The sequence below is a fragment of the Hippoglossus stenolepis genome, chromosome 1 (genome assembly GCF_022539355.2).
Source record: "Hippoglossus stenolepis isolate QCI-W04-F060 chromosome 1, HSTE1.2, whole genome shotgun sequence".
Taxonomy (NCBI): Eukaryota; Metazoa; Chordata; class Actinopteri; order Pleuronectiformes; family Pleuronectidae; genus Hippoglossus; species Hippoglossus stenolepis.
This window is the reverse complement of record NC_061483.1, coordinates 29,895,705-29,910,382: the sequence shown is the minus strand read 5'-3', so window position 1 is coordinate 29,910,382 and position 14,678 is coordinate 29,895,705. Positions and strand designations below refer to the sequence as shown.

General features: G+C 42.2%; 1 protein-coding gene across 5 annotated transcripts in view; it reads right to left on the bottom strand.

The window, feature by feature from the left end:
- adamts17 (ADAM metallopeptidase with thrombospondin type 1 motif, 17) overlaps window positions 1-14,678 on the bottom strand; it is a 118,628-nt gene that overhangs the window by 30,474 nt on the left and 73,476 nt on the right. For all 5 annotated transcript variants that reach the window (XM_035162416.2, XM_035162420.2, XM_035162421.2 and 2 more), the window contains exons 10-14: window positions 11,810-11,960; window positions 9,779-9,880; window positions 9,514-9,659; window positions 9,196-9,365; window positions 2,805-2,932 (exon numbers count right to left, since the gene is read on the bottom strand). In XM_035162416.2, the coding sequence (XP_035018307.2) occupies window positions 2,805-2,932; window positions 9,196-9,365; window positions 9,514-9,659; window positions 9,779-9,880; window positions 11,810-11,960 (697 nt within the window). The remainder of the gene's footprint in view (window positions 1-2,804; window positions 2,933-9,195; window positions 9,366-9,513; window positions 9,660-9,778; window positions 9,881-11,809; window positions 11,961-14,678) is intronic.

Genomic DNA, 14,678 nt, shown 5'->3' with positions numbered 1-14,678 from the left:
GAGGTCATGCCACAGAATGAATCTGGGACTGATTAGACGGTGCAAAAGAATCCAAACGTCTTAATGCTTTTTAACTTTTGCAGGGTATTAGACTTTACATGTATTGGTCAGGTAATAGTTAAAGAAAATCCATTTTTTTTGGTCAGAGGATCTAAAACAATAACGCAGGTTTAGGAAAGATGTGAGTGTTCATCTCTGAGTGAGTCTAAGTAGAAACACAACTGAAATAGTTCTGAAACAGTTCTTTATGTGTCACTATCATTCAGTTGAATACATACATATACTGTATATAGATGTGTGAGAGAGACAAAGCTAACATGTAAAATAACATACATGTAATGTGTGCTGCAGCTGCACTCATTTTGAGGGATCTTGCACAGTAAAAGATACATGAGTCACGGCTGAAATGTGAAGTAAGTATTTTGCGAGCACATGTGCGTCACAATAATTGCATCCATATTTGACTTTCTGGACCAGACTCTCTCGCTCTCTCTGTCTGCCTTGGACTTAAGGATGGGGAAATTCCTTCCAAATGTACCAACATTCAGCATTGACTAATAAACACAAAAGACTGACTGTAGTTCGAGACACCAGATCCAAATAAACCATCCCCTAGGGAGCAGGCTGAGGATTCACTCTACCACTGCTCACTGCTAATGAATGAGTTAATTTATTAATCCCTGCATTGACCTCTTTCACTGTGCTGCACTGGGACCTGTCTGATTATTTTATGATTGGCTGATTTTTTTTCCTGTGATGACAGCAGTGCCAGAAGAATAAAGCTTTTATTTATCTGGAAACACCAGGTCATCCTACAGACGTCACAGTGGAAACTGTCTACATTTTAACGGCTATTATCATATTACTCTAAAATCACTTACACTTTTCAGTGTCAAATCTGGATTGTTCTCAGCTCACTGTCACATCAACTCCTTCAAACTAAACAATAAACTCCATAATCCATCAGTGCCTTTCAAAACAAGACACCAGAATTCAGATTCAGATAAAGGTGAAGGAAAAAATGTGGTCATGGTTAAATGAAAACAGTTTGTGCTGTAGGACACAGGAAGCAAACAGTGGCCTCCGCTGATTAATGTGTATTAATACTTTCAACATTGATACACCTCTCCATTAATTTATTTTGTTCACATGGTCTGTGACTTGTGATTATCGGCTATACAAATACAATTTGGTCCACTGTGTTTTTATCCCTGGTGGGATGTTTATCTTGTCTGTATTCTGGTGATTCTTGGCTGAGGATTACTCTGTTAAAGTCACCTAAAATAAACAGCTAATATTCTGGATGTTTATGATCTGTGCTGGTTATGTGATCAGCCAGGTGCCAACTTGGGCCTGAGGTGGGCTGTAAACTACGGCCAGAATAAAGGCAGAAGACTCCCGTGGAGACTAAAAAGGTTTGTGGGTTCTAACGAAAATGTCTATGTTTCCCTGATTAATTCACTGAGTGAACATAAAAACCAGGCAGCTGTAAAAAGCTGTCTGGCTGGAGACAGCTTTCAGTGAAGCAATGTTCAGCCGAGTGTGAAAAGTCCAAATTCTTTTTTCCTGTCAATGAACAGCAGTTTATCCACTCTGTTGGGTAGAGAACTTGAAATCCCTGCTGTTTTAAAGGGATGGTTCACCAACAAATGAAAATCCACTCATTATCTACTCACCACTATGCCAAATGAGAGGTGGGTGAAATGTTTAGGTCCACAAAACACTGTTTATTCTAGTCGCAGGGTAAACAGTGTTGCAGCCAAATCCAATACAATCAAAGTAAGTGGGGACTCCTTCTTCAGACGTAAGCCCCGACATTCAAATTTGATTTGAAACGGCGTCATTTACACAGTGTTTTAAGCCTAAAAATCTGCCACCAGAGTGGCGATGCTAGCGGATATAGACATGCTAACGCGCAACCCACGCATATCCTTGGGCGTGAGCTTGTGTGCAGTGTTTGCGTGTTTCTGGTGTGTGCGTACGATGGTGAACGTTGCTCCAGAAGAGGACGCTGTTTTGAGTCGAATTTGAATGTCGGGGCTTACAGACACTTGTATGACACCACAGGAGCAGTATGGACACGTTATGTATTTTTTCTGTTGTTTTTCTACGTTTGAAGAAATGGTCACCATTTACTTCAATTGTATTGGATTTGGCTGCAACACTCCCAAAGTGTTTTATGGACTCAAACACTTCACCCACCCCTCCATCGGCATAGTGGTGAGTAGATAATGAGTACATTTTCATTTTTCTGTGAAGTATCCCTTCACTTTACCAGGGCACCAGAACTCTTTCCCTGTCTGTGTCTCCTCCAAGTTCCACAGAGAGCTGATGCTGCTCCGACCAAACTCTCCACAAAATGGGTGATGATTTGCGCCATTCAGACAGAACCTTGACGAGTGTAAAGTGACTAGTGTAAACTCTAGTACGTAGAGGTAAACAGCATTCACAGAACTGTCTTCCCTCATTCTCTGACTTTGCTCTACGTCCATGAATCAGAGGAGGGTGGAATGCTGAAAAACCTATGGTTGGCCTATGGTTCTCCCACTCTTCAGTAGCAAAGGCCTGGGTCTTTGTACCTTGGTGCCATCATCAGTTGACAGCTCCGTTCTTTGAGCGAGAACAATGGCTGATTGAAGAGTCAGTAGGATTAGTGCTGCCACACAGGCCAAGGAAGCTGTGACTTTGTCCCTCTTGGACAAAAGAGTAGGCAGGCCATCAGGAAAAAGGAAGTCCAATCATACTTTGTGTGAACCATCCCATGACATGATTTTAAACATGTGTGTGTGTCTTTGTGTTTGTACCTGGCACCTCCCGTGAAGACACAGGTCAGCTTCAAATGGTCCGCAGGGTGTCCCATCCATCACTCTTTCAGCCATCAAGACTGGGACATCTCGACCCACCGGGCTGCAGAACAACACACAGGGCTTCTCTGCTCATACAAGCACACCAAGCGCACACACACACACACACAAGATCATTTTGTTATTAATATAATGATCAGTCAGCAGCAAAATTAAAGTAACACTGTAAAGCATAGTGAAGTAATGTGTAACACAGTCAAATCAAGTAATCTTTTTATGATAGCCTAATATAAATATGTGATTGAAATCTATGTCTATTTCCAGACCACTTAATCCTGAGGTCTTTTTACCTGAAATGAGTTGAATGAATGAACAACTGATAGTTTAAAAGAGCAAACAATAACATGCACTGTTTAAACAGTAAGTATCTCTAAAGACATATTTTGTGTATTTTAAAGATGATAACTTGCTTTGTTAGTACAATACATGTTAAATTAATTCATGGATGTTTTGTTAAATAACAATAAAAGAGTGCTAAACATGATGAAAGACAGTGTTGTATTCAGTACCTGTACACCTAGAATTGAATAAATTGTATAGGAGCTGCCAAGCATATTGTCTTTGTAGTGCCTTTTTAGGCAAAGAAAATGTAAGTGGAAAGTAAATCTGTCTGTAATGACTCTCTGCCTGACAACACATTCAATAAAAACTTAAAGGGGACATAGCATGCCCATTTTACCACAAGTTGATATGGTTCCTTGGGGTCTTAATGAAATGTCTGTAACATACTTTGGTCAAAATACCACAAGGATCATATAAAACAGCACCCTTTTTACCCTGTATAAAACAGCCCTCCACAGAGTGACCTGTTTTGAGTGCCTGTTCCTTTAAATTCTAATGAGCCAGCTCCCCCCTCCCCCCTCTCCCCCCATGATTTTAAACGATATACACTACCGTTCAAAAGTTTGGGGTCACCCAGACAATTTCGTGTTTTCCATGAAAACTCACACTTTTATTTATCAAATGAGTTGCAAAATGAATAGAAAATATAGTCAAGACATTGACAAGGTTAGAAATAATGATTTTTATTTGAAATATTAATTTTGTTCTTCAAACTTTGCTTTCGTCAAAGAATGCTCCATTTGCAGCAATTACAGCATTGCAGACCTTTGGCATTCTAGCTGTTAATTTGTTGAGGTAATCTGTAGAAATTTCACCCCACGCTTCCTGAAGCACCTCCCACAAGTTGGATTGGCTTGATGGGCACTTCTTGCGTACCATACGGTCAAGCTGCTCCCACAACAGCTCAATGGGGTTGAGATCTGGTGACTGTGCTGGCCACTCCATTACAGACAGCATACCAGCTGCCTGCTTCTTCCCTAAATAGTTCTTGCATAATTTGGAGGTGTGCTTTGGGTCATTGTCCTGTTGTAGGAGGAAATTGGCTCCAATCAAGCGCTGTCCACAGGGTATGGCATGGTGTTGCAAAATGGAGTGATAGCCTTCCTTATTTAAAATCCTTTTACCTTGTACAAATCTCCCACTTTACCAGCACCAAAGCAGCCCCAGACCATCACATTACCTCCACCATGCTTGACAGATGGCGTCAGGCACTCTTCCAGCATCTTTTCACCTGTTCTGCGTCTCACAAATGTTCTTCTGTGTGATCCAAACACCTCAAACTTTGATTCGTCTGTCCATAACACTTTGTTCCAATCTTCCTCTGTCCAATGTCTGTGTTCTTTTGCCCCATATCAAGCTTTTCTTTTTATTGGCCAGTCTCAGATATGGCTTTTCTTTGCCACTCTGCCTAGATGGCCAGCATCCCGGAGTCGCCTCTTCACTGTAGACGTTGACACTGGCGTTTTGCGGGTACCATTTAAAGAAGCTGCCAGTTGAGGACCTGTGAGGCGTCTATTTCTCAAACTAGAGACTCTAATATACTTGTCTTCTTGCTGAGTTGTGCACGGGGCCTCCCACTTCTCTTTCTACTCTGGTTAGAGCCCGTTTGTGCTGTTCTCTGAAGGGAGTAGTACACACCGTTGTAGGAAATTTTCAGTTTCTTCGCAATTTCTCGTATGGAATAGCCTTCATTTCTAAGAACAAGAATAGACTGGCGAGTTTCACATGAAAGTTCTCTTTTTCTGGCCATTTTGAGAGTATAATCGAACCCACAAATGTGATGCTCCAGATACTCAACTAGCTCAAAGGAAGGCCAGTTTTATAGCTTCTCTCACCAGCAAAACAGTTTTCAGCTGTGCTAACATGATTGCACAAGGGTTTTCAAGGGTTTTCTAATCATCCATTAGTCTTCTAAGGCGATTAGCAAACACAATGTACCATTAGAACACTGGAGTGATAGTTGCTGGAAATGGGCCTCTATACACCTATGTAGATATTTCATTAAAAACCAGACGTTTCCACCTAGAATAGTCATTTACCACATTAACAATGTATAGAGTGTATTTCTGATTAATTTAATGTTATCTTCATTGAAAAAAACAGTGCTTTTCTTTGAAAAACAGGGAAATTTCTAAGTGACCCCAAACTTTTGAACGGTAGTGTAAATTACATATTTTATATGATATAAATTATCAAATATGCATCCCATACTTTGTATTCCCCTTCTGTTGTCCTGGAGTTTTAATTTTCCCAATCACATAATTAAATGTCCCCCTCTGCCCATCCACTACAAGCACACAAGCAGACAGACAGAGAGAGAAAGAGAGGGGTGGGGGGGGCTATGAAGACCATCATTTACCCCCGAACCCCGACATTCAACGGGTACAACAACAAGCGGAGAAAGCAGAATCGTGGGCTGACCTTATATATACAGTCTATGGGGCTGACCAGCGGAGAAATGCTCGTCCCGTGTGAACAGCCAGGCGGCTGCGCGCTGAGAACGGCGCTGCGCTGCCTCGCAGCGGCGCTTCCGCGTCCGGTGTAAACCCGGCGTAACGAGTGGGGGGGCTCTGTGTGTTTGTGCCAGTGTTACAGTAGTGCTGAACACTGCGGAAGTCTTCCACACTGCTGGCTGTGTGGCGTTGACACAAATTCCAGCTCACGCATGGGAGAGCGAGCGGTCGCGCCCGAGCAACTGCTGCAGCCTCCCAGTCCCAACGATCCAGACAAATGCCACATGTGAGTGAAGCGCGGGCTGACCAGCGGAGAAATGCTCGTCCCGTGTGAACAGCCAGGCGGCTGCGTGCTTGGGAACGGCGCTGCGCTGCCTCGCTGCCTCGCTGCCTCCGGTGTAAACCCGGCATAACGAGTGTGGGGGGACGGGGTACGGACGGACGGACGGACCGGGGGGTGGGCCAAGACCATGTAGGGAGACTTCCAGTGCCTTGTTACGACACAAAACCCAGGAAGCTCAATCGAGTCGCTCAAGCATGACGTTTCTGACTTAGAGGAACCATAACAAAACGCGCGAGTGTTTTTTTCCCAGAGTTTTTGGGTTGGTAGACATGCCAGATACCCACATTAACCTGTAGAAGCACTAACAAAGTGGAATTTGCATGCTATGTCCCCTTTAAGACAGAATATTAACCAGACTTGTTTTCTCATGCTCATTGAAATACATTTGTCCACATCGTGGATCGTGATGATGGATCTTAGATTGTGATCATGGACCACAGATATTGACAGTGGATGGGGAATCAGAGATCGTAATGGTGGATCGTGATCATGGTGGCAGCTGATCATGGACTATGATGACAACAAGACTGCTTGATCTACAATAAGCCAACCAACATTCTACCATTACTGGCAACTCCTCCAAATCAATGGTCATTGCTGCTCCGTTCATCTCTATCAGACTTCTTATGTATAAATACTTTAAACATAGACACACTTCCCATTATGTGAAGAAAAAACAAAAAAAGTTTCTTTTAATCAATGTTGTAAATACTGTTAGTTTGTTTAATGTGTTTAATGAATAAATGTAAATTTATTATGTTCTCAGTTACACGCGACATCTATTGCACTTCTGTCTGTCCTCAGAGAGGGATACCTCACATGTGGCTGTCTGAGGTTTCTACGTTCTTCTCTCCCCTGTTAATAAGGTTGCAAATCTTTTAAAAGGCCCCATATTTTACATCTCTCTGGGATTTAATTTGAGGTATTGGTCCCCCTAAGATGATATATCAGTGGTTTAAAGTCGAAAAAACTGCTGCGATGTGTATCTCCATACCCTCCTCTGATTGGCTGACTGCACTTTGAGTGACACGTGACCGGGCCTATCACCGGTCTCATTCTGGCGCATTTACGATCTCTGGCTGGAAACACAGCTGAAAATCCTGTTGTTATGTTTGCAGCTACAGAAGACCAGCCACATATTTACAGTCGGTTACAAAAGGATGTTTCTGAACGGTAAGTTACACCGTCCTCATGTTTGTTCAAGTTTTAGCAGGACAGTCGGCCAATGCAGGAGTAACGTCCCGAGTTACAGTACGGAGGTTCAGTCCCGAGTAACGTCTAGGTTACTCCGTACTGAGCACAGCGACACGTCAGAAGAAATAAAGCATAACCGCTGGTCTCGAACAGTAACGTTCTTAGGAGGAATGTGCACAGACACATTCTCTTCCTTGCTTCCCTCCACGCTGCAGTGTTTCTTCAGTGTTGTTTGTTGTGGTTAGCCTTTGGAAGCTAACAAGCTGCTAGCTCAGCAACATGTCTGCTTGGTGTCGCGTTCGGGTGGTGGTGGGGAGCGGGACAGATAGTAAAAGCCCAGAAAATGAATTTTAGACAATATGGGCCCTTTAAGAAAATAATTTGTCTCTTAACAATCCTGTACATGTCATTAAGTGATTACTGAAAACATGTGAAAAGAATGGGAACGATGCAGAAGGTGGAAGCCTTTTCACGCCCAACATTTTCATTAAGGGCCATGACAGCAATTTGGATGCAAGCTCTCATGGAGGAGTAGATGAAGTGCAGTCTCTTCTCTGTGTGCTTCAGCAGTGATGAATGGAACACTTCAAGCGGGGAATCCCCCACTGTGTTCACACATCGGATTGGATTTCTACGGACTTTACACTAGGAGGCCAGAAAGTCTGCAAAAACTGCAAAGCGTCTCACTCGGACACACATGCACACCTCTGGAGAAAATATTTAGGGACTGCAGGATTCAGTGCATGTCTGAAAGCCGTTCAACAGAGAAAACATTAATGCAAATTTTCCTCCTTGAGCACTTTTAATTTACTGCTGCCTCCTGTCCTTTACATCGTTTAGCTTTCTAATTTATTATCTGACAACACCTTACCATGCAAGGATAGTTATGTAAAGGTTAAAATGTCATGTCATATCATGTTGTTGTCAAAGCCACTCTGTCCACAGGGATACTAACGTGCAACCTCGTTATCCATTAACATATATTCTCAGCGTCCCCTGGCCGAGTCAGTTTACCACGCCTGGCTAGACGCACGCGGAGCCAGCGCTCCTCTCCACAAGCCGAGTGAGTGAGTGAGAGCCAGGCGGCTCGCACAAGCTCCACTGGACGAGTCGGAGTGCACCACGCCCGGCTAGACGCACAAGAAGCGAGCGCTCCTCTCTCTCAGTCACTCACACACAATGTATCTTTTAAAAGGTAAAAAAAAAAAATTCAATAAATGAGAAAATGTTGAGCATTAAAACTTGTTGAGCTGAGTGAAGTTTATAAAAAACTTCTGAATAGTTCTCTTACTCTTGTGATCAAAAACATTGATCTGAAGCTCAATTCTAAGGCTGTTCTGTAAATAGTTTTCTAGTTAACAATAAATATGGCAACTTCTGATCAACCCATATCCATGTCAGGCGTAAAATAACAACAACTGTTTAAATTCCTTCCACTTCCGGTTGAAGTCCCGCCCTTTTCAAGTATGGCTATGGTTAAAGATAATTTAGTTGCTTGAACAGATAAAGATACAGATAATGGTGTATACCACTGCTAAGCAGATACTGCCCTAACCCTAACCCTAACCCATTATTTCAGCAGAAAAACCACCCAATGTACACAAAGTGAGACAAATTTGCTTTCAACTACTCAAATTTTGTATCTGAATTTTTTTTGAAGAGGCTTTCAAAAAACTATAGTAAGGCTTTAATCTTAAACAACTTAGGTGTCTCTCTGACCATGTCATCTGTGACTACTGTGGCCAAAGCACACCATAACTGAACGAGATGCCTCAAATCAGCCAAAGCAATAGTTAGGCAGCAGCTGAACTCTGGATACTAATAAAACTAAACCAAAGGTCGTTATGTCTTTGTAAAAAAAGTATTTGCTATTTTAGATTTGTGATGAGAAATTAGCTGATGAGTGAGGGGGGGTATTACGACAGCAGAAAGCACAGTACGTGTGTGTGTGTGTGTGTGTGTGTGTGTGTGTGTGTGTGTGTGTGTGTGTTCGTCTCACCATCATTGATAATAGCAGTCAGCATGCTGCCCTTCTTCTTGCTGGCGTGTCGGTCGTAGGACAGACACTGCAGGTCTCTGAAGCTAGGTGCGCCCTTGGGACAGGGAGGACCTTCACAAGCCTTGTGCTCCACACTGGTCTTCTGACACTGTTGCCCACCAGGACCAGGCCTGATAAAAGACAACCCAGATATTTCTGTTATTATATGTGTGAATGATAGAAATGGATCCTGTGTTGGCAGTGGAATGCATTTTATTTTTTAGCCTGAATTTTCGCTCTCCCTCCTCAAACACAAACAAAAACAGAGAGGTGACATACGGAGGGTTGTCACATTTCCTCTGTCTGAACTGGACTCCAGTAGCGCAGGTCCTGCTGCACATGCTCCACTGGCTCCATGGACTCCAGTCACCGTCGACATGCTGAGGGATGGGTGTCTTACTGACACACTCGCCTGCCCTGCACCACTGACACGCATGCACACACACACACACACACACACACACACAAATATGGGAGATCAGCATCTTGGACCAAAACTTGTTAATCTTCTATCAGAACCTTGCTGTGAGTCAGATGGTCCTACCTTGTCTGCTCCACACTCTGTTCCATCCAGAGGGGGATCCAGTTTGGTCTTACATGAAGAGTCACCTTCTACCAAACACCACAGGCCAGCACACATCAAGTGCTGACACACACACACACACACACACACACACACACACACACACACACACACACACACACACACACACACACACACACACACACACACACACACACACACAGAGAGGTTTTCATGTTGTGCATTCCTCTGGACATGAGGTGGACGTGGAGAAGGAAACAGAAAAGAACTAGAGGAATGTAACACAGTGTAGTCGGACATGAATGGAAGGGATATAATTTATAATCTGTCATTTTCCTTCACCAAGGGGTTCACCGGCAGAATGAGGGCTAGTTTAACTTCACTATGATTTAATTCACCAAAAACTATGTCAATGAGAGAGAGAGAGAGAGAGAGAGAGAGAGAGAGAGAGAGAGAGAGAGAGAGAGACCATACATTTTCACACTAATGATGGCATTCACTTGGTAAATTGAGCATCAGATGAATTTGCTGTGAGTCCAACAACAGAGTCATGACACACTCAACACTCTGCTGCTCTCACTTGTCAAAAAGCCGTCCTCCTTAATAATGAATTCTATTTGATTTTTCTTTGTCATGTTTTTGATCAGAGTTTAACTTCTATCACTAAAAAATTGAAGGCTTTTAATGTGCATCTGTGCACCTGTTGAGATTGCATAAAATAAAGATCTGTTTCTGCTTTAAGCGTGTTTCAAATAAAGGTCTGTGAAGTGAAGGTAAATGATGGCACTATCTGAGAATAACATCATGTCAAAGCTACCACACTAAAAATACAGGCCAGGGGAGATAACAAAATGGGCAGAAACAGATGTTTTGTCTGAAAAGTATTTCTCAATCAAATGACAACCCTGAGGCTCAGAATGCTTGCGTTTCCCTGGCTGAAATTACAAACTGTATATATGCCTATTTATTAAGTCACTAACAGGTGGGTTCACACTGCAGCAACCTGTTTAATGTCATGCTTCAGTCACAGACGTCCAACCGCTGGAATCTCAAGGATTTTTACGACTAAAAACTGAGGACAATAAATGGAAAAATGAACCCTTTTACAATATGACTCAAGCCTTCATGTCTTTACCGTAAAAGAGTTGTACAACTGCTAACAGCATCCACCGGTAAGAGATCAAAGGTTATCAACTAGGTCATTAACCTGTCTTCTCTGATTTGAGTTTTACCTTTTAAAATACATACAGATATGGCACTGTAGTTTATGCAGCACCGTGCAGGAACCAACTGCCTGATGATCATTGAAATGCTCAATCCATTGCAATTTTTAAAACCACTTTGAAAACTTTTTCTTTCACGAACACCTTTAATTAAACTATTCTATAAGGTCATCCATTACTGTATTTCACTTTATTTCTATTTTGTTATTCTTTCTATTTTATTTATATATATTTTCCCTTTCAACTTATTTCTAAATTTGAATACATACTCACAAATCACTCTTTGTCTCATAGGGCTTAACAGGGTGTGACATCCTCTGCCCTTAACTGACAACATAGTAAGGGATACCTACTAAAAAAAAAACTATTAAGAGGGAGGAAAAAAACATAGAAACCTCAGAGAGAGCCACATGTGAGGGATCCCTCTCCCAGGACAGACAGAAGTGCAATAGACACGGCGAGGAGCAGAGCACATCAAAAGAATAACAATATTTACAACATTGATGAGAAAAGACAGCATCTGACATAGATGAAGAGGTCTATCAATGTTTAATATATTTGTACATATTACAATGTCTGACCGTGATCCATTATCAGGATCCTAATAGTCTTTTTTCTTTTATTTGGTCTCTGTATTGTTTTTTATGTCCCTGTAAAGCATGGTGAATCTACCTCTGTGTATGAGTGGGGCTTTATAAATAAAATTGCCTTGCCTATGTAGTAACTCACTAATAGAAATTCCAAATATTATTCTGGTTTTGTAAGATGTGAAAATTATAAAAAACAGGGCAAATGGATTGTGTCTTACCTCCATGTCATTGCAGAAAGTGGCATTGGTTCCAAACAGGATTTGACACTGTTCATCCACACTGTAGTGCATGCCTGGCAGCTTTTGGGGCAGCCGGACCTGGTACTGGCTCCTTGGATCTGTGTACAAAAGGCAGACACTGGCTTTGGATCTGTTCCAAAGACACAAAAGAAAGAAGGATCTGTGTTAACTTTTTCATTTCAAAGAATCTTATTCTCATCATTAAATCTGAATCCCAAAACAGACCTGGCATTTACAGTATTGTTTTTCTTTGAAAACAGATGATGATCACACAAAATATGTAATGCTATAATGATAATGCCACTTTATCAGAAACACCATACCAAAGGTCCAGTGTGTAGGATTTATGAGGATTTATTGGTAGAAATTGAACTTAATATTTATAGGGTTGTTTTCATTTGTATTCTATCACCGGAAAATTAATATTAAATGTTTATTCTTTAATTTAATATGAGCCTTTATATCTACATCAAGAGAGGGTCCTCTTCTGTGGAGGCTGCCATGTTGCACCACCATTTTTCTACATTAGCTCAAAGTGGAAAGACCAAATACTGCATGTAGAGATGACCATCTGTTTTTTTTATGTTACCTGAAGGCCACTCTAGATTTTTCTACACTCAAAAGTTAGGAGTGAGTAGATTGGGTATTCAGTTGGTTGCTGTTACAGCCGTAGCCGTCCCCTGTCCGTGTTAGTGTGTATTGTGTGTCTCTCTCGGTGTCTCTTTCTGTGTAGGTTGGAAGATGCTCCTCCTCCTTCCTGGCTGGTGGTGAAGACACAGATCCGGATTGGAGTGGCATCAACCCCAAACCTCCAATCATCAGAAAGCATTTAAGGCTGGAGGCAGTATAAATTCTGTCCAGCTGTGTCAGTCGAGGCAGCTGTATATCGTATGTGAGCAGCTTGCCAATCTAGCTTTTGAGATTACATTTGTATTAAGAGATACTATTGCTGTTGTCTGAGAATCAGACCGGAATTGTTTATTAGAGAATTTATGTCTTTTGATTTGAACTAGTTGTTTGGTTTGAGAATTACCTCCCTGGTTTGCATAAGATTTGTGCAACTCTTGTTAAGAGTCTCTTTTTGTTATCTTTGTGTCTTTATTTAAAATAGCACCCTGTTGCCTACTTTTCCTGCATTTGTCCTTTACAATCCTAAAACCAAGTTTAAAATAAAGTAATCAATTCTATAACCAAAAACATCTGGTTTCATGTGCCACCTCTTCCCTAATCTTAAGAGTTACCATATGCAATCTCACCTCTTGCCACTAAATCCTAAACACTGGTACCTTATAGTGGGTCGTTCCTTGTTTTACTCTTAAACATGGTGAAGTTAGCCTGGAAAAAGGACCAATAAGTGAGCTAATGATAATAAAAATAAAAATAAAAATGTATTCCCACTTACAGATGGATCTGGCCCACCCCTCCCCTTCCCATTCAGACAGATTTCCATCCATCCAGAGACAGATCCAGCCAATCACAACCATTTATCTAAAATTACAGAGAAGTTTGTTTGAGACATTTTCAGTTGCCATTGAGGCTACTGATATTGTGAAATTATTAAATGTACTTATTACAGAAACTTATTCAAACAAGAAACAACTACACATATAGAGCATTGCTGGCCAGGAGAACGTCATATATTTGCTGGCACGATTAGCTGTCGCTCCTTTCTGTTCCTTTTCAGGAGACTGAGGTCTTTTGGAGTGCATGGGGCGCTCCTGGAGACTTTTTATGACTCTGTGGTGGCATCTGCCATCTTCTTTGGAGTAGTTTGCTGGGGCAGCAGCATTTCAACTGCTGACAGGAAGAGACTGGACAGACTGATTAGGAGGGCCAGCTCGGTCCTGGGATACCTGCTTGACCCAGTGGAGGTGATGAGACAGAGGAGGATGATGGCGAAGCGGTCTTCTCTCATGGACAACCAGTCCCACCCCCTGCAGAACACCATCACAGCACTGGGGAGTTCTTTCAGCGACAGACTGATTCACCCTAAGTGTCTGAAGGAGAGGTATCGCAGTTTGTTCCTCACTGCAGCAGTAAGACTGTACAACCATGTCTCTCATACTCCATCCATTGACAGCAGTACCCCAATACTCAGCTGCTGAGCTCCTTCAACTCCTCCACCTGTCTGAACCTCCACCGGCATCATGACTCTGCCTGGACATCGATCACCCACCAGAAATATATCCACCATGGATCTCGCCTGACCTTTCACTCCGACGCCTCCAAACCAATCAAATTCATCTGGTTTGACACTGTGGTCGGGAAGTCGGCCACTGTGGTCGGGAAGTCGGCTAACGTCACCATCAAACAAGACCACACTAATGTCAACTTCGGATTGTTAAACATCCGCTCACTTACAAGCAAGGGTCATCTCCTCCAGGATCTTCTGAATGATCGTATGTTTGACTTCTTGTGTTTGACTGCTCCCCTTGGTTAATATTATACTACGACCACCGGACTCCCTTGCACCTCATATGTACTCAACCTCTTACTACTAGTCACTACTTAATGTCCTTCTTTAATGCCAAAGTTGACACATTTTTACCAGCCACTGACTCCTTACTCCTCCTATAGTTCATCCTCTCTGTTTCTCTCAGCCCCTCTCTCTCATTCACTTTCAAGTTTCAATCTTCCCTCTGCTGTTGAAATTTCTGACTTCATTCAGAAATCCAAGCCATTTACCTGTCAGTTAGATCCTCTTCCTACTGTCCTAGTCAAAGCCTGCCTACCCTCTCTGGCCTCCCTAATAACTGTCATCATACATTCCTCCCTCACCTCTGGTCTTATTCCCTCATCTTTCAAATCAGCTGCAATAACTCCCATACTTAAGAAACCTGGTTCAGAC